The 14,771-nt window shown below is 32.5% G+C and overlaps 2 protein-coding genes across 9 annotated transcripts in view; one reads left to right on the top strand and one right to left on the bottom strand.

The window, feature by feature from the left end:
- The first annotated feature begins 72 nt into the window (after nt 1-72).
- LOC140671761 (transmembrane channel-like protein) lies at nt 73-13,620 on the top strand. 3 transcript variants are annotated; one of them, XM_072903348.1, is made up of 19 exons: nt 73-423; nt 622-773; nt 3,184-3,331; nt 3,504-3,753; nt 4,434-4,671; nt 5,338-5,526; nt 5,659-5,894; nt 6,648-6,839; nt 6,950-7,198; nt 7,261-7,330; nt 7,474-7,642; nt 8,986-9,318; nt 9,577-9,831; nt 10,320-10,423; nt 10,617-10,912; nt 11,121-11,300; nt 11,985-12,105; nt 12,705-13,045; nt 13,175-13,620. In XM_072903348.1, the coding sequence occupies exons 2-19, from the start codon at nt 681-683 to the stop codon at nt 13,308-13,310; spliced, it is 3,600 nt and encodes a 1,199-aa protein (XP_072759449.1). In that variant the 5' UTR covers nt 73-423; nt 622-680; the 3' UTR covers nt 13,311-13,620. The 3 variants fall into 3 exon arrangements, with proteins under 3 accessions (XP_072759449.1, XP_072759458.1, XP_072759467.1); XM_072903357.1 differs by lacking the exons at nt 3,184-3,331; nt 3,504-3,753 and having other exon boundaries at nt 73-773; XM_072903366.1 differs by lacking the exons at nt 73-423; nt 622-773; nt 3,504-3,753 and having other exon boundaries at nt 3,214-3,331.
- An 89-nt stretch (nt 13,621-13,709) lies between these two features.
- The window catches only part of LOC140671732 (uncharacterized), a 56,219-nt gene continuing 55,157 nt past the window's right edge, over nt 13,710-14,771 (bottom strand). For all 6 annotated transcript variants that reach the window (XM_072903311.1, XM_072903305.1, XM_072903296.1 and 3 more), the window contains exon 13: nt 13,710-14,337. In XM_072903311.1, coding sequence (XP_072759412.1) covers nt 14,077-14,337 — 261 coding nt within the window. In that variant the 3' untranslated portion in view covers nt 13,710-14,076. The remainder of the gene's footprint in view (nt 14,338-14,771) is intronic.

The following is a 14,771-nucleotide window of genomic DNA, read 5'->3' as shown; positions in this document are numbered from 1 at the left end:
GTACGATTAAATTTATAAAATTAATATAATATTTATTACAAAAAAATCCGTGTGTAAACATACAAATGCGACCGTGATAATATTCTATTATGTACGATTATTCCACCCTCTTTCTTTCATTGACCTTGCCCTTAGTTTTATGCTGAATAACATCCGCACACACATTCACATTCACATACACATATGATATGATCTAATATATCATCAGAATAATAACGCGTGTTAAATTAGCGTGCGACACAAAATGCTAATGCGACAAAGAAAAATGCGTGCTTTTAACGGCTTTTAGCATGCATATGTTAAATGGCAAAACAACTATTCATTATCGTGAATGGTTTCTCAACCTTTAGCTAACAGTATGTCGGGAGATTGTCGCGCGTGTCGGATCGGATCGTTTCCGATAAATATTAAATCGAGTGTCAGGTTCTCTTTTGTAGATCTTATTTCATTTCTCGTTATGCACGTTAATTGATGATACTAATCAAGCTTGTTTTGATGTACTTGCGCAATTAGTTGATGTTCTCTACTCGACGAAAACGGGTCGAGAAAAAAAGTTTTAAGTTCCGGTTTTACATGCAACCAATAAGACCCATGTAATATATGTACTGTGATAATTTTTAGAGATATATAAATAATACAAGTATTATTACTCATCTGTGCAAATCGACTCGATTTCATCAATGGATCAAAAACCGATAAGTCCTGGTATTCTGAGGGTAGACAAAACGTCGCGCTCCTCCGAGTTTGGAGCAGTCTCTTCGTCGGCTGTACAGGTATTCCATTCTAATAAAAATTATTTATTAATATAAAGAGCGTTTTCGATATCTCTTTGATATCAATTGACATATTTAAGTTGTTATATTAAATTTTTCTAAAAGAGACTACAGAAATAAGAGATAGTTTTAAAAAAATAATTCTTTCATAGAGATAGCTTTAAAAAACAATTGTTTCACTCTCTTATTTCTTTTATTATTACAATTCTTTTATTATTTATAATTACTAGAACATTTTAAGCGCGCGCCATTTATTTTATGTATGTTTATATTGTGTTATATGGTTGTGTGTATGCTTCTATAATTGTGTATGTTAAAGTTAAGCGTTAAAGTTTCTTTTCTGCAATGCTAATTGATTGTTGAATATTTAATTTTAATATTTACGGTTGACTTTAAGAAAGCATTCTTTTTTCTTTTTCTTTCTTTCTCTTTCTTTATTTAATATTATATCCTTTCTTCTTTTTTTTCATCTTTTTTTTTTATTAATTTCACACAAATATAAATTACATATTAAATATACATATAATATCATGGGAGTTTATATATAGGTTTATCATATATAATACATACATATATATAATATATGTACCTTTTTTTGTGTGTTTCTCTTTTTCTCTTCTTCGTTTTTTTTTAGTTTTTTTTTAACTTTTCTTTAATTTAATTTTTTCACAAGTTGGCACATAAACTGTCAAAATTTGACAGCTACAGACGACACGTGCGAAGCAAGTCGCAATAACGCACTTGACAACGAGACATTGAGACAACCAATTAGCATCTTGGAAAAGAGACAATAATATGTAAATAACATGCCTTTTTTAGAAGAGGGATATTTTTTTTTATTATTATAATTATTTTATTATTTATAATTATAAGATTATAGCTATATATTAAAAATTAAGATAGTGGTGACAGTTTCTCTTCTTTGATGACCTTAGTCTTATTTCATTTGTCGTTTCGAATAATTATTACTTAGACAATTAGAGTTTTGAACAATTTTATAAATTAGAGCGAGACTAATCGATCGCGCGAGCATTAACGAAAATTACTGCCGGCGTGCGAATGATTTTCGTGGGATCGCGTGTAGCACGTATACGAGATAGTAATCACTCCCCTTGAGGAAAGTGATTACCTGCGAAACAGAAGGGTGGAGTCGCGTACAAAGAACGAGGAATGTATATGGCTTATTAAACATGACTCACACTTTTAGGTTTTTTTTCATAACTGATGCTTTCTGAACAAGCGCTGAGAATTGTAAGATTATGTTAGAAGTTCAAATTTGCGTAAATTTAAATTTTAGTTCAACGATTAGTTTATTATTCGATGGTTCAATATTTAAAAAAAATAAAATAAAATGTTATTCAATGTAAAATAAGATAAAGGCTCGTGATTTATCTAAATCTAAAATTACAGATTACCTGTAATATGTATATCTTAAAAGTGATACGTATAATGTATGTAGGTTAATTAAATGTTTTTTTTTTAGTAGAATATATATATATATATATATATATATATATATATATATATATAATATATTCCGTCAAAAATGTTAGAAAATTTTTAGAAAAATTTGAGGAGATAAGTTTTTGCCTGGATCTAATTTCTGTTGCTCATCGATGGAAAGAAGCGTTATATTTTTTACGAAAATAAAATCGTACTTTTTGAGAATCTAAGGAAGAAATATTAGATTGGCCGAAATTGAGAGAGTTAAGAATCTAACTATTGGTTTAACAAATTAAAAAAAAAATCTCTCTTTTTTTAAGGCTATCTGCGTGAATCATTAATATTGTACGTTTCTATACAATATATAGATGTAAAATAAGATGTAATACCCTTTTATTATGTTTGATCAAGTACGCAGGTATGTTGATCCAATTGAGTCATATAATATGTAGGTGTGTCGCGTCGCGTGCGACCTCGGATTACCTAGAAACACAAAGAGACGTTCCAGTTAAAATCGAAATTCTGTCGAAAAAGAATGGGTAAAGGGAAGACAATCTAAATCATAGGAAAATCCAGGATTTGGAATCAAAATTTTTTTAAATATTTCAACATAATTTATAAGCTATAAAGCTATGAAAAAATTTAAATCTATTTTTACTCTGTAAAAAAATTGTTCTTTTAAAAGAAAAAATTTGCAATATTAAAATTAGATTTATATCGAGCTTCGAGACGTAAACTAAATGCTCGACTAAGATTCTTTTCGTATATTTTTGTCTCTTGTCTTGAAATTAATAAACTTGATAAACAGCTCTTGCGAAAAAATTTATACGAAATAATTTTGACATAAAATGGGTCTCTCTCTCTCTCTTTCTTTCTCTCTGAGGTCGCTGAGCTCTTCATTACTCGCGTGACTGAAGGAGATTTATGATCGCTGTTCGAAGACCGTAATTGGTATCTTTTGCCCTAGGTGGGTCCGTCATCCCCGTCGCAATCGCACTCGTTGACCAGTCGACAGTCGGTTACGTTTGGTACCGTCGAGTGCCAGAGCGACGAAAATTCCGCGGAGGCAAATTCGCGGAGTTCCCGCGACGACATGCAGCGCATCTCCGTCGCCGGTTAGTGAAAATGAAACTGATACACACACACACACACACACACACACAGTTGCGCGAAATATATTTGCAGTTACGACAGATCTTACCGTGCCACTTTTTACCTGTAAATAATTTTTTTTCCGTATATGAGTTTATTTGCACATAAATAACTCCATCGATTATCTGCGACAAGCGATAGCCATGCGAGCGAATCCTACGAGTGAGGCCCCGCAGAATCAGGTACTACCAACGGAGAAGTCGACCGTGGAAGTTGACGATGGAAACGATAGCGAGGAAGATTACTCGGCCTCGGTGTCCGCGATCATACATCGACGGAATTCGTTGCGACGGCAGAGCCGAAGGAAGAGACGTCCGTCCTCTCCCTTTGGCGTCGACAACGTCGCGCGTCGTCGATCCTCGGCTTACACCACGAGCTCGGGAGAGTTAGTAAATAATACTGATCCTCGGAAAGTAAATCAAATCGTAATTCGTAAGGCTCGCTTCAGGCGTGATTTTATTTCTTTCAGAAATTCCGCGAATTTAAGCTGGAATTTAATTATTAATTACTAATTAATTAATTATTATTTCAATCCTTCACAGTCTCTGGTGGACCAAAGCATTCCATCACTATTTCTCTCCATCTATCACATCTATCAGATTTCTCCATCTTGTCAGGAATCATGTTCCTCGAATCTACTTCAACCGCATTCAATCATCTTCCTCTTCTTTTTACCTCTAGCATTCTATACAAGAAGACTTCCTTTATCATTCTTGCCTCTGTCATCCTTTTCAGATGCTCCAACCATCTAATTCTCTGCGCCTTTACGTATCTGATAATACTTTCATTATTTATGAGATTGTCCAGTTCGAAATTATATATCTTATCATATAATTTTCATCTTTATTGGGCCGTATATAATTAATTATGTATCTAAAAATTTCTTGCGAACTGCGAGATTTATTCAATCTGGCTCTAAACGTTTAATTTGCAAAATTGCAAGTTGTTATTATAGCGAGAAAGCTGATATTTAGCAGGTGTAAAATAAATAGAATATAAACAAAATATAGAACATATTTTACAAGTTTTAATAATTTGATCAAAATAAATGGATAAACTTGATAGCACGGTAATCTCGATGGAGGAGAGCGGTAACCAGGAGCAGATCTTTGAAAATCTCAATCTGCACAAGGAGGTCTTGGGCGGGGTGAAGCAACAGCCTTGGCCCCTTCGGCGTAAAATTAGGCTCGTTCGACAGGCTAAGGCCTATGTTAGGCGACACGAGGGTGCCCTGCAGGAGAGACTCGCTCAAAATCGCAACACTAAAGATGTCATAGCGCGTGTTTCGCTCTTCGTGACCAAGGTACATATTTCGCTTCTTTCCACATTAGTCCGTCATGTAAGATTTAAGAGTGTAACCGAGAGGGAGATCATTATAGATGTGTACATAGGGTAAATTCGGGTAAGATGGCCATAGTTTTTTAAAATGCAAAAAACACCTCTTTATTTTGTTATTTTTTAATAGTGTTTGACATGTTATCTTCACTGAAGCTTAAATTACGTAATATTATCGAAATTACAAGGAAAATATTTAATAGAAATTTGATATTATCAAAATAGTACAACATAAGCATTGGCCATCTTACCCAACTTTTAAGGAAAAGATGGCCATAATATTTATAAAAAAATAGTGAAAACGAAAATAAAAATTATAGGTCATATAACAATTTACATATCTTTATAATATGTCTAACGTCGATTACGATAGCTTAACTGTAATTTATTCGACGTTATAACAGTTTTTAGTGGACAAATGAAAAACTTTGCAAGTAGTCAAAAGTAAAAATATGATATAAGATTCACAATATCGTTATTTCGAACAATGTAGGCACATAAACTACTGTAAATATCGATTATCTTTGATAATGATTAAAAAAGCGCACTATGTAGCGATTATTGAAAAAATGACATGTAAGATGACCTATGGCCATCATATCCTAGTTTACCCTACATACCTCATTTCTTTTAGAAATGGCAGTATTTCCGACGTGAGCTAATCAATCTACAAACGTGGCTCGTGCCTTGGGAAGTCCGTATCAAGGAGATAGAGTCCCATTTTGGATCGGCCGTTGCATCCTATTTTACTTTTCTCCGTTGGCTCTTCTGGATCAACCTTGTCATCGCGGCGACTCTTACGGCGTTCGTCGCGATACCTGAAGTGAGATAATTTTAATTGATAGGGAAATTCTTTTCCTCGCGGTTTTTCTCGCGCAACTATATTTTAACAAATATATTTTTCTTTTCCAACGAGAAAAAGGAAATCACAATCTTTTGCAATGTTTTCCGCCAGATGTTGACCGCGAATGTGACGCTCGCCGGCCAGAGGAAGATCATGCTTGATGAGGAGAAAGCCAAGTCGAAGCATCTGTTAACCCTGTGGGAATTTGAGGGCGCGCTAAAATACTCTCCGTTCTTTTACGGATGGTACACCAATCAAGACTCCAACAGCAATTACCGACTACCTATGGCGTACTTCATCACCAATCTGGTCGTGTACACGTACAGCTTTGTCGCGATTCTCCGCAAGTACCTAGATCTCTTTTTGTCGTTAAATCTCATAGAGCCCAGCTTCTCTTAAAAAAAAGTAACATTCTTGAAATTTTTCATTCTTTAATTGTACAGAGTTGACAAAGACACATCCTGTCACCGAAAAAAATTATATTTCCATCTTAAGAATATTTCACTTATCTTTATAATATTTTTTTTCTTAAATAAAAACGTCAAAAAAGAATCTTTTTAATTTAAGAGAAAAATTCTCTAAAAAGTATAGAGAATAGTTCAGATATTCTTAATATGTAAAAATATACCGATGAATGAAATATTTTCCATATTTACCATTATTTTATTTAATATGTGAAATTAAATAATATTAAAATTAATAATTATTAAATAATATTAAAATTAAATATTAATTAAATTATTAATCTCAATAATAATAAAAAACATTTTTACAAATGAACATTACTATTTATCGAAACTTTGACAAGTTAAATGTACAATTTTTATTTAATTTATAAATAAGATATATCAAAAAAATATCACATAAAAAGGAAAATATATATATTCTTATTTATTAAAATTATCTATTAAGGGAGCTTATAAAATACATTTCGAGAATACAATTTTTTTCGGTGGTGTGCCACTTTTTTACAAAAAGAGATGCTGTGTATTTTTTTAAACAGATGTATTATGGAGTCGCTTCGTTATTTTTTCAATTAATCTGGCAATATATTCTTGTTGGAGAGTAACGAAGCGAGTAGCATAGATACCTCGTTTCAGAATGGCAGAAAATTCGCGTTTGAGCAAACTGACCGAGAAAGAGGACGAGTACGTCTTTTCGTGGAAACTCTTTACGGGATGGGACTTTATGATCGGTAATCCGGAGACCGCGCACAATCGTACGGCCAGCATCGTTCTAGGCTTCAAGGAGGTCCTGCTCGAGGAAGCGGAGAAGCAAAAGGATAAGAGAAAGTGAGTTATCATAAAAGTTTATGTGATAAAAATTGTCATATTTTCGAATTTTTTTCCCGTTAAAAGTTTTCGTGGAAAATCCTTTATTCAGCTTAATCCGTACTTTGTAGCTGGAAAATCATATCGATGAGGATATTCGTGAACATCACGGTGTTATCTTTACTCGCGTTATCGGCCTACGCCGTGATCGAGGTGGTTGGACGAAGCATGACGGAGATCGATTCGCATACCTGGTGGCGACAAAACGAGATCACGATCGTCATGTCGTTGATCACGAGCCTCTTCCCGATATTCTTCGAGATCCTCGGCTTCCTCGAGAGTTATCATCCCAGGAAGCAGCTTCGCATGCAACTGGCGCGGTAAAGTCGTCACTTAACTAGCAACGGAAAATACAAACGATACACTTGACTGCTCGTTTCAGGATAATGGTCTTGAATTTGCTAAATCTCTACTCGCTGATATTCGCATTGTTTCGTAAAATAAGCTCCATGGTGCGTAATCCGTGCGTATATATTATCGTTCGTAGAAAAGCCTCGTAGCATGTAGAGATGAAGAGAGGGTGTTAGTTGTGATTTTATCGATGTTTTACACGCAATCACAACTATAACTACATATCACCGTATTTTCTTCGCAGACACACGATCTTTCCGACTTCAAGCCGACAGACACGAATTGCGTGTATAAATTGGTGCCATGCGGTGACGAGCTGACGCGCACGCAACAGATCGCGACATTGGCTTTGGGTCTTGTTTTAATAAACAACGTCACCCATTCCCACGTTAAGAGGGAAATTACAGAGCCAAGTATGATGTACTTATCAAGAAATTTTCAATAGAATACATACACATGCTTTCAATTCAGCTTTGAAATCTCAAAAAACATTTAAGTTATCAATAATTATTATATTAATTATTAATTATATTATTAATATAATAATTATATCACTAATAATTATTAATTATTAATTATCGATTATTAATGATTAATTATTAACCCTCAAACTGAACACGTTTTTTTTGGCGCCGTAATCCTGAACGCGTGGGTAACTGGAGTTCAAGTTAATTTTTGTACTTCAAATTACTTAAAAAATTCTAAAAAAATTTACACATCTTCTTTCAAGTTTAAACTAAACGTTTATGTAGCAGAGTTAAAGAAAATATATTTTTAAATACTATATTTTTGTTATTTGTTAGATCAAGATTTGGAAACGTAGATGTTTTAATATAAAAATTAATAAAAATTTGAAAAAATAATTTTGAACAAAAAGGCTTTCAGGAATTTTTAGTTTAAAGTTTAAAGTTTACGAAAAAAAAATACTATATGTCCACGACTTTAAAAAAATATAATTATTTGAATGATCGAAAATGGGTAATTTTCAATTTTATAAAAAAATGTGTCTTTTCTGAGGAAAAATTTTTTTTTAATTTTCAGGTGATTTATTTAAAAGAAAAGTTAAAACAAAATGTAATTTACATTACAATCTACAGTATAAAAATTGATTAATACATACAACCTCTGTTTGTTGCTCGTTATCATTAACAAAAGCTACTTTTAGCATGAAAATAAATGAACACAATAGAAATTGAAGCAATTTGTTTCTTTTTTAGAGAGATTATCGTTGTAAATTTGTAACTTATTTTTTTTATAAAAAACGATTAACAACAAAAAAATATTATTTTTAAAAAATTTACTTATTCACCCTTTCTTATTTAATATACATAAAGCGAATATGTGAGTCATTTCTGTCCGCTTTAGATTTAGATTCACCAGCACTTTGCACTGAATAAACTGTTTAAATTGTTCTTTCAGTTATAAGTTGTCCCTTTTGACACAAATTTTTTTGGATAAGTTTCCAATCTTGAGATTTTATTAATATTTTATTTAAACAATGGATTAAAAATGGTACGGAGATGAAAGACCCACGTGATCAGTTTGAGGGTTATTTATACTTCAATTATATAGCTTTTAACTTTATGAGTGATACTTTATAAATTTACGACAATACGAAAAGAGATTATTCGGAAAAAATTAATACCAAATGTTTATTGCTTTTTACGGATATATTCTTCATTTATGTGTGACAATATAAAATATTCGCAACTTTGCCCGGCAAGAAATTTTAATAGGCACGATCATTTTTATTCAGCATTACCATCCGTCAGACAGGAAACGTTCTTTCTCAATCCCTTGCTGGACAGCGACACGTTATACGAGGATTTCAACAATACGTCCGATTATTCGAACGTTGAGTACGACAATGATTACCTGTACGAAACTTTGAATAGCAGCGACGAATCCTATTATGAGAAACAAGATAACCGACAAATAGACGAAGGTGGAACGTATAGCTACGACGCAAGTTCTACTGTAATTGCAAATTTTCTCACTGATCCGACAGTCACCGAAGATGTCTATATAAATTCTACTTCCCAGGATGAAACCGTGACGTCGACAAACATCGAATTGAACAGAATAAAAGGTATCTCTATCTTAAGTTACAGTCAAATTGTAAATTATAATAAAGCTATTATATTGTTTAAAATTTATTATGTAATCACTTGGAAAGGAATTTTGATTTTAATTTTGTCACATGTCGAGAATATATGTACATATAAATTTTTCAAATATTTTAAACTGTAGATAACAAATCAATAATTATACACATTGATAACAAAAATAATAAATATAATAGCTCTGTAATATATATATATATATTATAATATAATCGGAATTGCAGATTCATCAACGAAGACTGCCGATTTTACTGAAACAACAATGATTACTTCGTCGTGTTCAGATGACGAAGTGTCGCCTACTGGAAAATTTGCATCTTCAACAGTAGAAGTTACATCTGGAACAGTTACAACGATTAACTCGGAAAATAGCCTTTCTACTTTGCGATCAAACATACATACGGATCCACTTTTGAAAGAAAATTATACGGTGAAATGCTTCGAAAAAATCTGTACCACTACATCGTCGAAGAATTTAGGTAAACGTTTGTCAACTCTGTAACTACCTTACTATTCTTCAACACCGAAAAAATTATATTTTTATGTTAAGAATATTTCACTTGTTATATTTATAATATTTTTCTCTAAAATAAGAATCCTTTTAGTAGAGAGAAATCTTTCAAATCTTTTTAACATGTAAGATTATATACTGAATAGGATATTTTTTTACTATATTGTATCATTTAATATTGAAATTATTAATTCCAATGATGATAAAAACAATTTTACAAAGGGACATTTATTATTTAATAAAACTTGAACAAATTAAATATACAGTTTTTACTTAATTTATAAATAATAATTTTAAAAATATCATATATAAAAAAGAAAATTCTTATTTATTAAGAATATATATATATATATATATAAAGAGGGCTTATAAAGTATACATTTCAAAAATATAATTTTTTTCAGTGAATTTATCTCCGATAATTTAAGATATATAGAATAACTTTTACGCTTTCAGCCAAGTCTTTAGAATTAAATTTAAAGACTCTTAGAAAGTTGCGTCGATTGTGCTGGGAAACCATGTTTGGCCAGGAACTCGCCAAGCTCACCGTCATGGACTTGGTAAGTGAAAAAAGAAAAATGCAAGAAATTACATTAAAAATAAAAAATGTGCATATTATTAATGTTTCAATATTTAATTTGTCGTATATAATATATTATATATTTCTTCGATAGATATTTAATCACGACAGAAACACAGATGTACACGTGATATTTTTCCGATGGCTCATCCTGTTTCTTCTTCATTTCTCAGATACTCACCATATTAACTACCCTCAGCATGGATTTCTTCCGCGCCGTTTTCGTGCGTTACATGAACAACTGCTGGTGCTGGGACCTGGAGAAACAATTTCCGCAATACGGTGACTTCAAGATCGCCGAGAACATACTTCACCTGGTGTACAATCAAGGGATGGTTTGGATGGGCATGTTCTTCAGTCCCGGTCTGACGGCGCTAAACCTTCTCAAACTCGGTATCCTGATGTACCTACGTTCCTGGGCGGTTCTCACGTGTAACGTGCCACACGAGGTGGTTTTCCGAGCCTCCAGGTCAGTTCTGATTCATTGTAACGCGGTATTTGTTACAGTCACACTTTTACAGAGCACGTACACAATTGTGTGTTAATTAATTAATTTTAAATAAATTATATTTAAGAGATTCAAAACATTGTTATACATGATATAATATTATGCGCGCTCTGTCCTTTATCAATCATTTTGTGCATATTTCTATTCTAATACACTTTTCTAATCGCAGATCCAACAATTTCTACTTTGCGCTTCTACTGACCATGCTGTTCCTGTGCGTGTTGCCGGTCGGTTACGCGATAGTCTGGGTCGAACCCTCGTGGCATTGCGGTCCATTCTCCGGTTATCCAAAGATCTATAACTTGGCGACGCAGACTTTGATAAATTCGCTTCCGCAAGTGATTCAACGGTGTGTCTCCGCTTTTTTGTCAATTAATACTATTACCCATAGAGCACCCAAAAAATTGTATACATATTGCAACAATCTTTCATCGCAATATTGCAATATTGCAAAATCACTGCGAAATGTTGCTGCATAATTGCTGTGGGATTGCAACGTTAAAATGTCCGCCTTTAGGAAGATTGCAACGAAATATTATAGCAATATTGCAATATTATGAATTTGTATAAGAATTTTTGTTTCTGATAGATAAATATTAGAAGCATTTGGACACATAAAATATGAAAAAGTTGAACTTAAAATAATTGTTTGCAATAATATTTATCTAAGACATATTATATTATAAATTTACATAAAATTATATGTATATATATATATATATATATATATATATATATATATGTATAATTTATTATACATATATTTCCTATACGTTTTACCCTAAAAACATATAATTATAAAATTTTGATTTTGAAATTTTTCCGAAATATTTACGTTATGTTGCAACAACTGTACTGATATTTTGTGGATTTATATCTCTGCAATGTTTTTGAAATGTTTCAATGCAATTTGCAATATTGCAACGTTGCTGCAATGTATGTAATTGCAATAATCTGTGTTGTATGATTTATATATCATAGAAGATTTATGTACAGGGTAATCGATCACGAAAACTTGAATCCTCGTTTTTAGGTGTCTCGATTACGTCGCGTCGCCTGGTATAATAATACCACTGCTCGTCCTGATGACGTTAATTATTTATTACATGGCGTCTCTCGCTGGATCCTTGCGAGAAGCAAATAACGACCTAAAGGTGACAAGAATCAAAGGATATATTGAGTTGTTCAAACAGTCATTGCGTTTTTTTTCGATGATTTTCAAGACCGTTTATTTTATACAAAGAACTGACATTAATCAATGATATATTGCCCTGTTTGTTCGATGACCTTCTGTCATCTTTTGGTGAGCTTCATGGATCCCATTCTCGAAAAACTTCCTATCTTTATTATCCAAAAACTGATCCAAGTGCCTTTCAAATCAAATTGAAACTGATGTTCTTTAAGGGCTTTGTCACCATAAATTTAAGCAACTTGTCACAAGCCTGCACGTTCTTTCTTTTTCGGAAATAATAAAGTAAAACTTGGCGAAAATGTTCGTGTTGACTCTCTATTTTCAAAACGCTATAGAAAAAATAATTGTTCATCGTTTCGCGCACTTTTTTTTATGGAAGCTAAAAGTGTCAGCTATTAAACGCATTGGCTCATAAATATAACAATAATACAACTAACAATAAGTACAAATACAGTTAAAGCCATTTATCGGAAAAAAACGCCAATGACTTTTTGAACAATCCAATATTTCGAATGTGTTATATCGATAGATCGAATTGAGAAATATGCCATATTGTTCCAGATGCAACTGAGACACGAGCGTACAGAAGAGCGTCGTAAATTGTTCAAGATAGCTGAAAAAAGGCAGAATGTGGCCGACGCTCCGCTATCGAGGTGGAAAAAGATTCTGCCGGCGTTGCCGCAGGCAACGAAATTGCCTCAAAATTCGGAGATAACACGAAGGGACGACGTGCAAATCGCTATCGGGAACTCGAGCGACGCGATGGAAGGCAAAGGATTGACGAACATCAATACCGAGGAGGATTCGTCGCCTCAGAAACAGATCTCATCCAGTTGTAACAACGAAAAACAAACTTCAGGGGAGAATGATATGGAGTTAAATGGGACATCTTCCGACAAAAGGTACGACATTTTTAAAATAATTAAATAATAATTTTTAAAATAATGGAAAGGTTATTAAGCAAGTAAACCCCTTCTATACGAGTTTAAAATAGTGCGTATGTTAAAGATTAAATAATTTCTCACAAACAGGCCGATAAACTTTGTTGGACACTCTTGGGACTCGCAATCGAGCGAACAGAGCGTTATACCGGAAATCCAATTAAACGACGAGGAAATGGATCACGTGGAGTTGAATAACGTGTTCGAGGATCGAGAGACAAGCTAGTGAATTATTTATAAAAATATTAATAAAAAATCTGAATGTGTGTTGCAAACTTGTTTTTTCACCGTCTTATTTAACAAAATCTGATCGACTCTGAATCGTCTTTCCATTATTAGAGAAACATTTCGAAAGTTTGCGATAATATCTTTGTTATACTTACATTCTATTATAATTGTTGAAATACATGCAATAATATAATATATCTTATTAAATATCTTATAGTTATTATATTTATTTCTACAAACGTAGTATAAAATATATATAAATATTTATAAAATTGTCAATTGTGCTAATAACGATGTGAAAGTGTTATTTCTAAACCGGACTCGAGATGGATCATTAAAACAGCGCACATAATCGAACACTGTTTACGTAAAATCATATTTCGATTGAGCATTGGCATTTTCTTATAAATACCTCGTTTATATTAGATATCATACATTAGGTACATATATGTACTTAAAAATATTCATAACATTGAGTTACTCGGGCATTAATTATACGTAATATCAATGTATCTTACATATTTTCCCACATTAATGTCACAATGAACGAATTACACATCCTCGTTATCTCAAAATATATACAACGTGTATTATAAAAAGAGAGACGTGATAATAAGAGATGTAAACTGTAATTATACGACGAAAGAGTTATTATATTATTGCAATGTTTGCGTTATCTTTGTATTTGGATATTTATCCTTTTTTTTATACTGAATATTTAATACAATTCGCGATAGATACATATATGATGGAGATTGTATTCTTCAGCATTTTCGCGTCAAACGATTATGCTGTTCGTCCAGAAGCATCGAAGCCTCGCTCATAATTTTGGCAGTGGTCCTAACTAAGAATAATAATTGATACTCGTCTATAACTGTCAAAGCTGCCTTTGTCTTGACAAGAGCGTGGAGCACGTTTGCCCTCTCGAGATCGAGCCACCGTTGAAGCGCCACTTCCCTTTCCCGTGGACCACCGAGGGGCACGTCGGCCGGGCCCCATAGGGAAAATTCCAGCACAGATTTCACCTAATGATCGAATCAATTAATCTCGTATGAGTCTATCGAGATACGATTAAATAAAAATGAAATATATACAGTAAAAAAATGCTAATTTTAATATTCTTTGCATGTCCCAGAAAGTCCACTCTAAATTTTAAGTTAAAATAACTCATTTATTGTGTGTTATTTATTGACAAATTAAAAATATTAAGTAGTTACAATAACTTGCGTAAGAAATGTTGATAGAACATTTTAAAGTTCATGATTACTCGAAAATTTATTTTAATCTTTCTTAGAATGTTAAATTGATTTTGAAATATGTTGATTGTTTCAAATAATTGATTAATGAGGTGTTAAAAGCACTCCAAATAATATTCCGTTTCTAAGAGACGTAGATAAAGTGTTGAGTTATGAAGTTAACTTAAATGTAACACAGAAAAATGTTATAAAAATAATAACAT

The sequence above is a fragment of the Anoplolepis gracilipes genome, chromosome 1 (assembly GCF_047496725.1).
Source record: "Anoplolepis gracilipes chromosome 1, ASM4749672v1, whole genome shotgun sequence".
In the NCBI taxonomy this organism is placed as follows: Eukaryota; Metazoa; Arthropoda; class Insecta; order Hymenoptera; family Formicidae; genus Anoplolepis; species Anoplolepis gracilipes.
The sequence above is the reverse complement of the archived record's forward strand: the minus strand, read 5'-3'. Positions and strand labels throughout refer to the sequence as shown.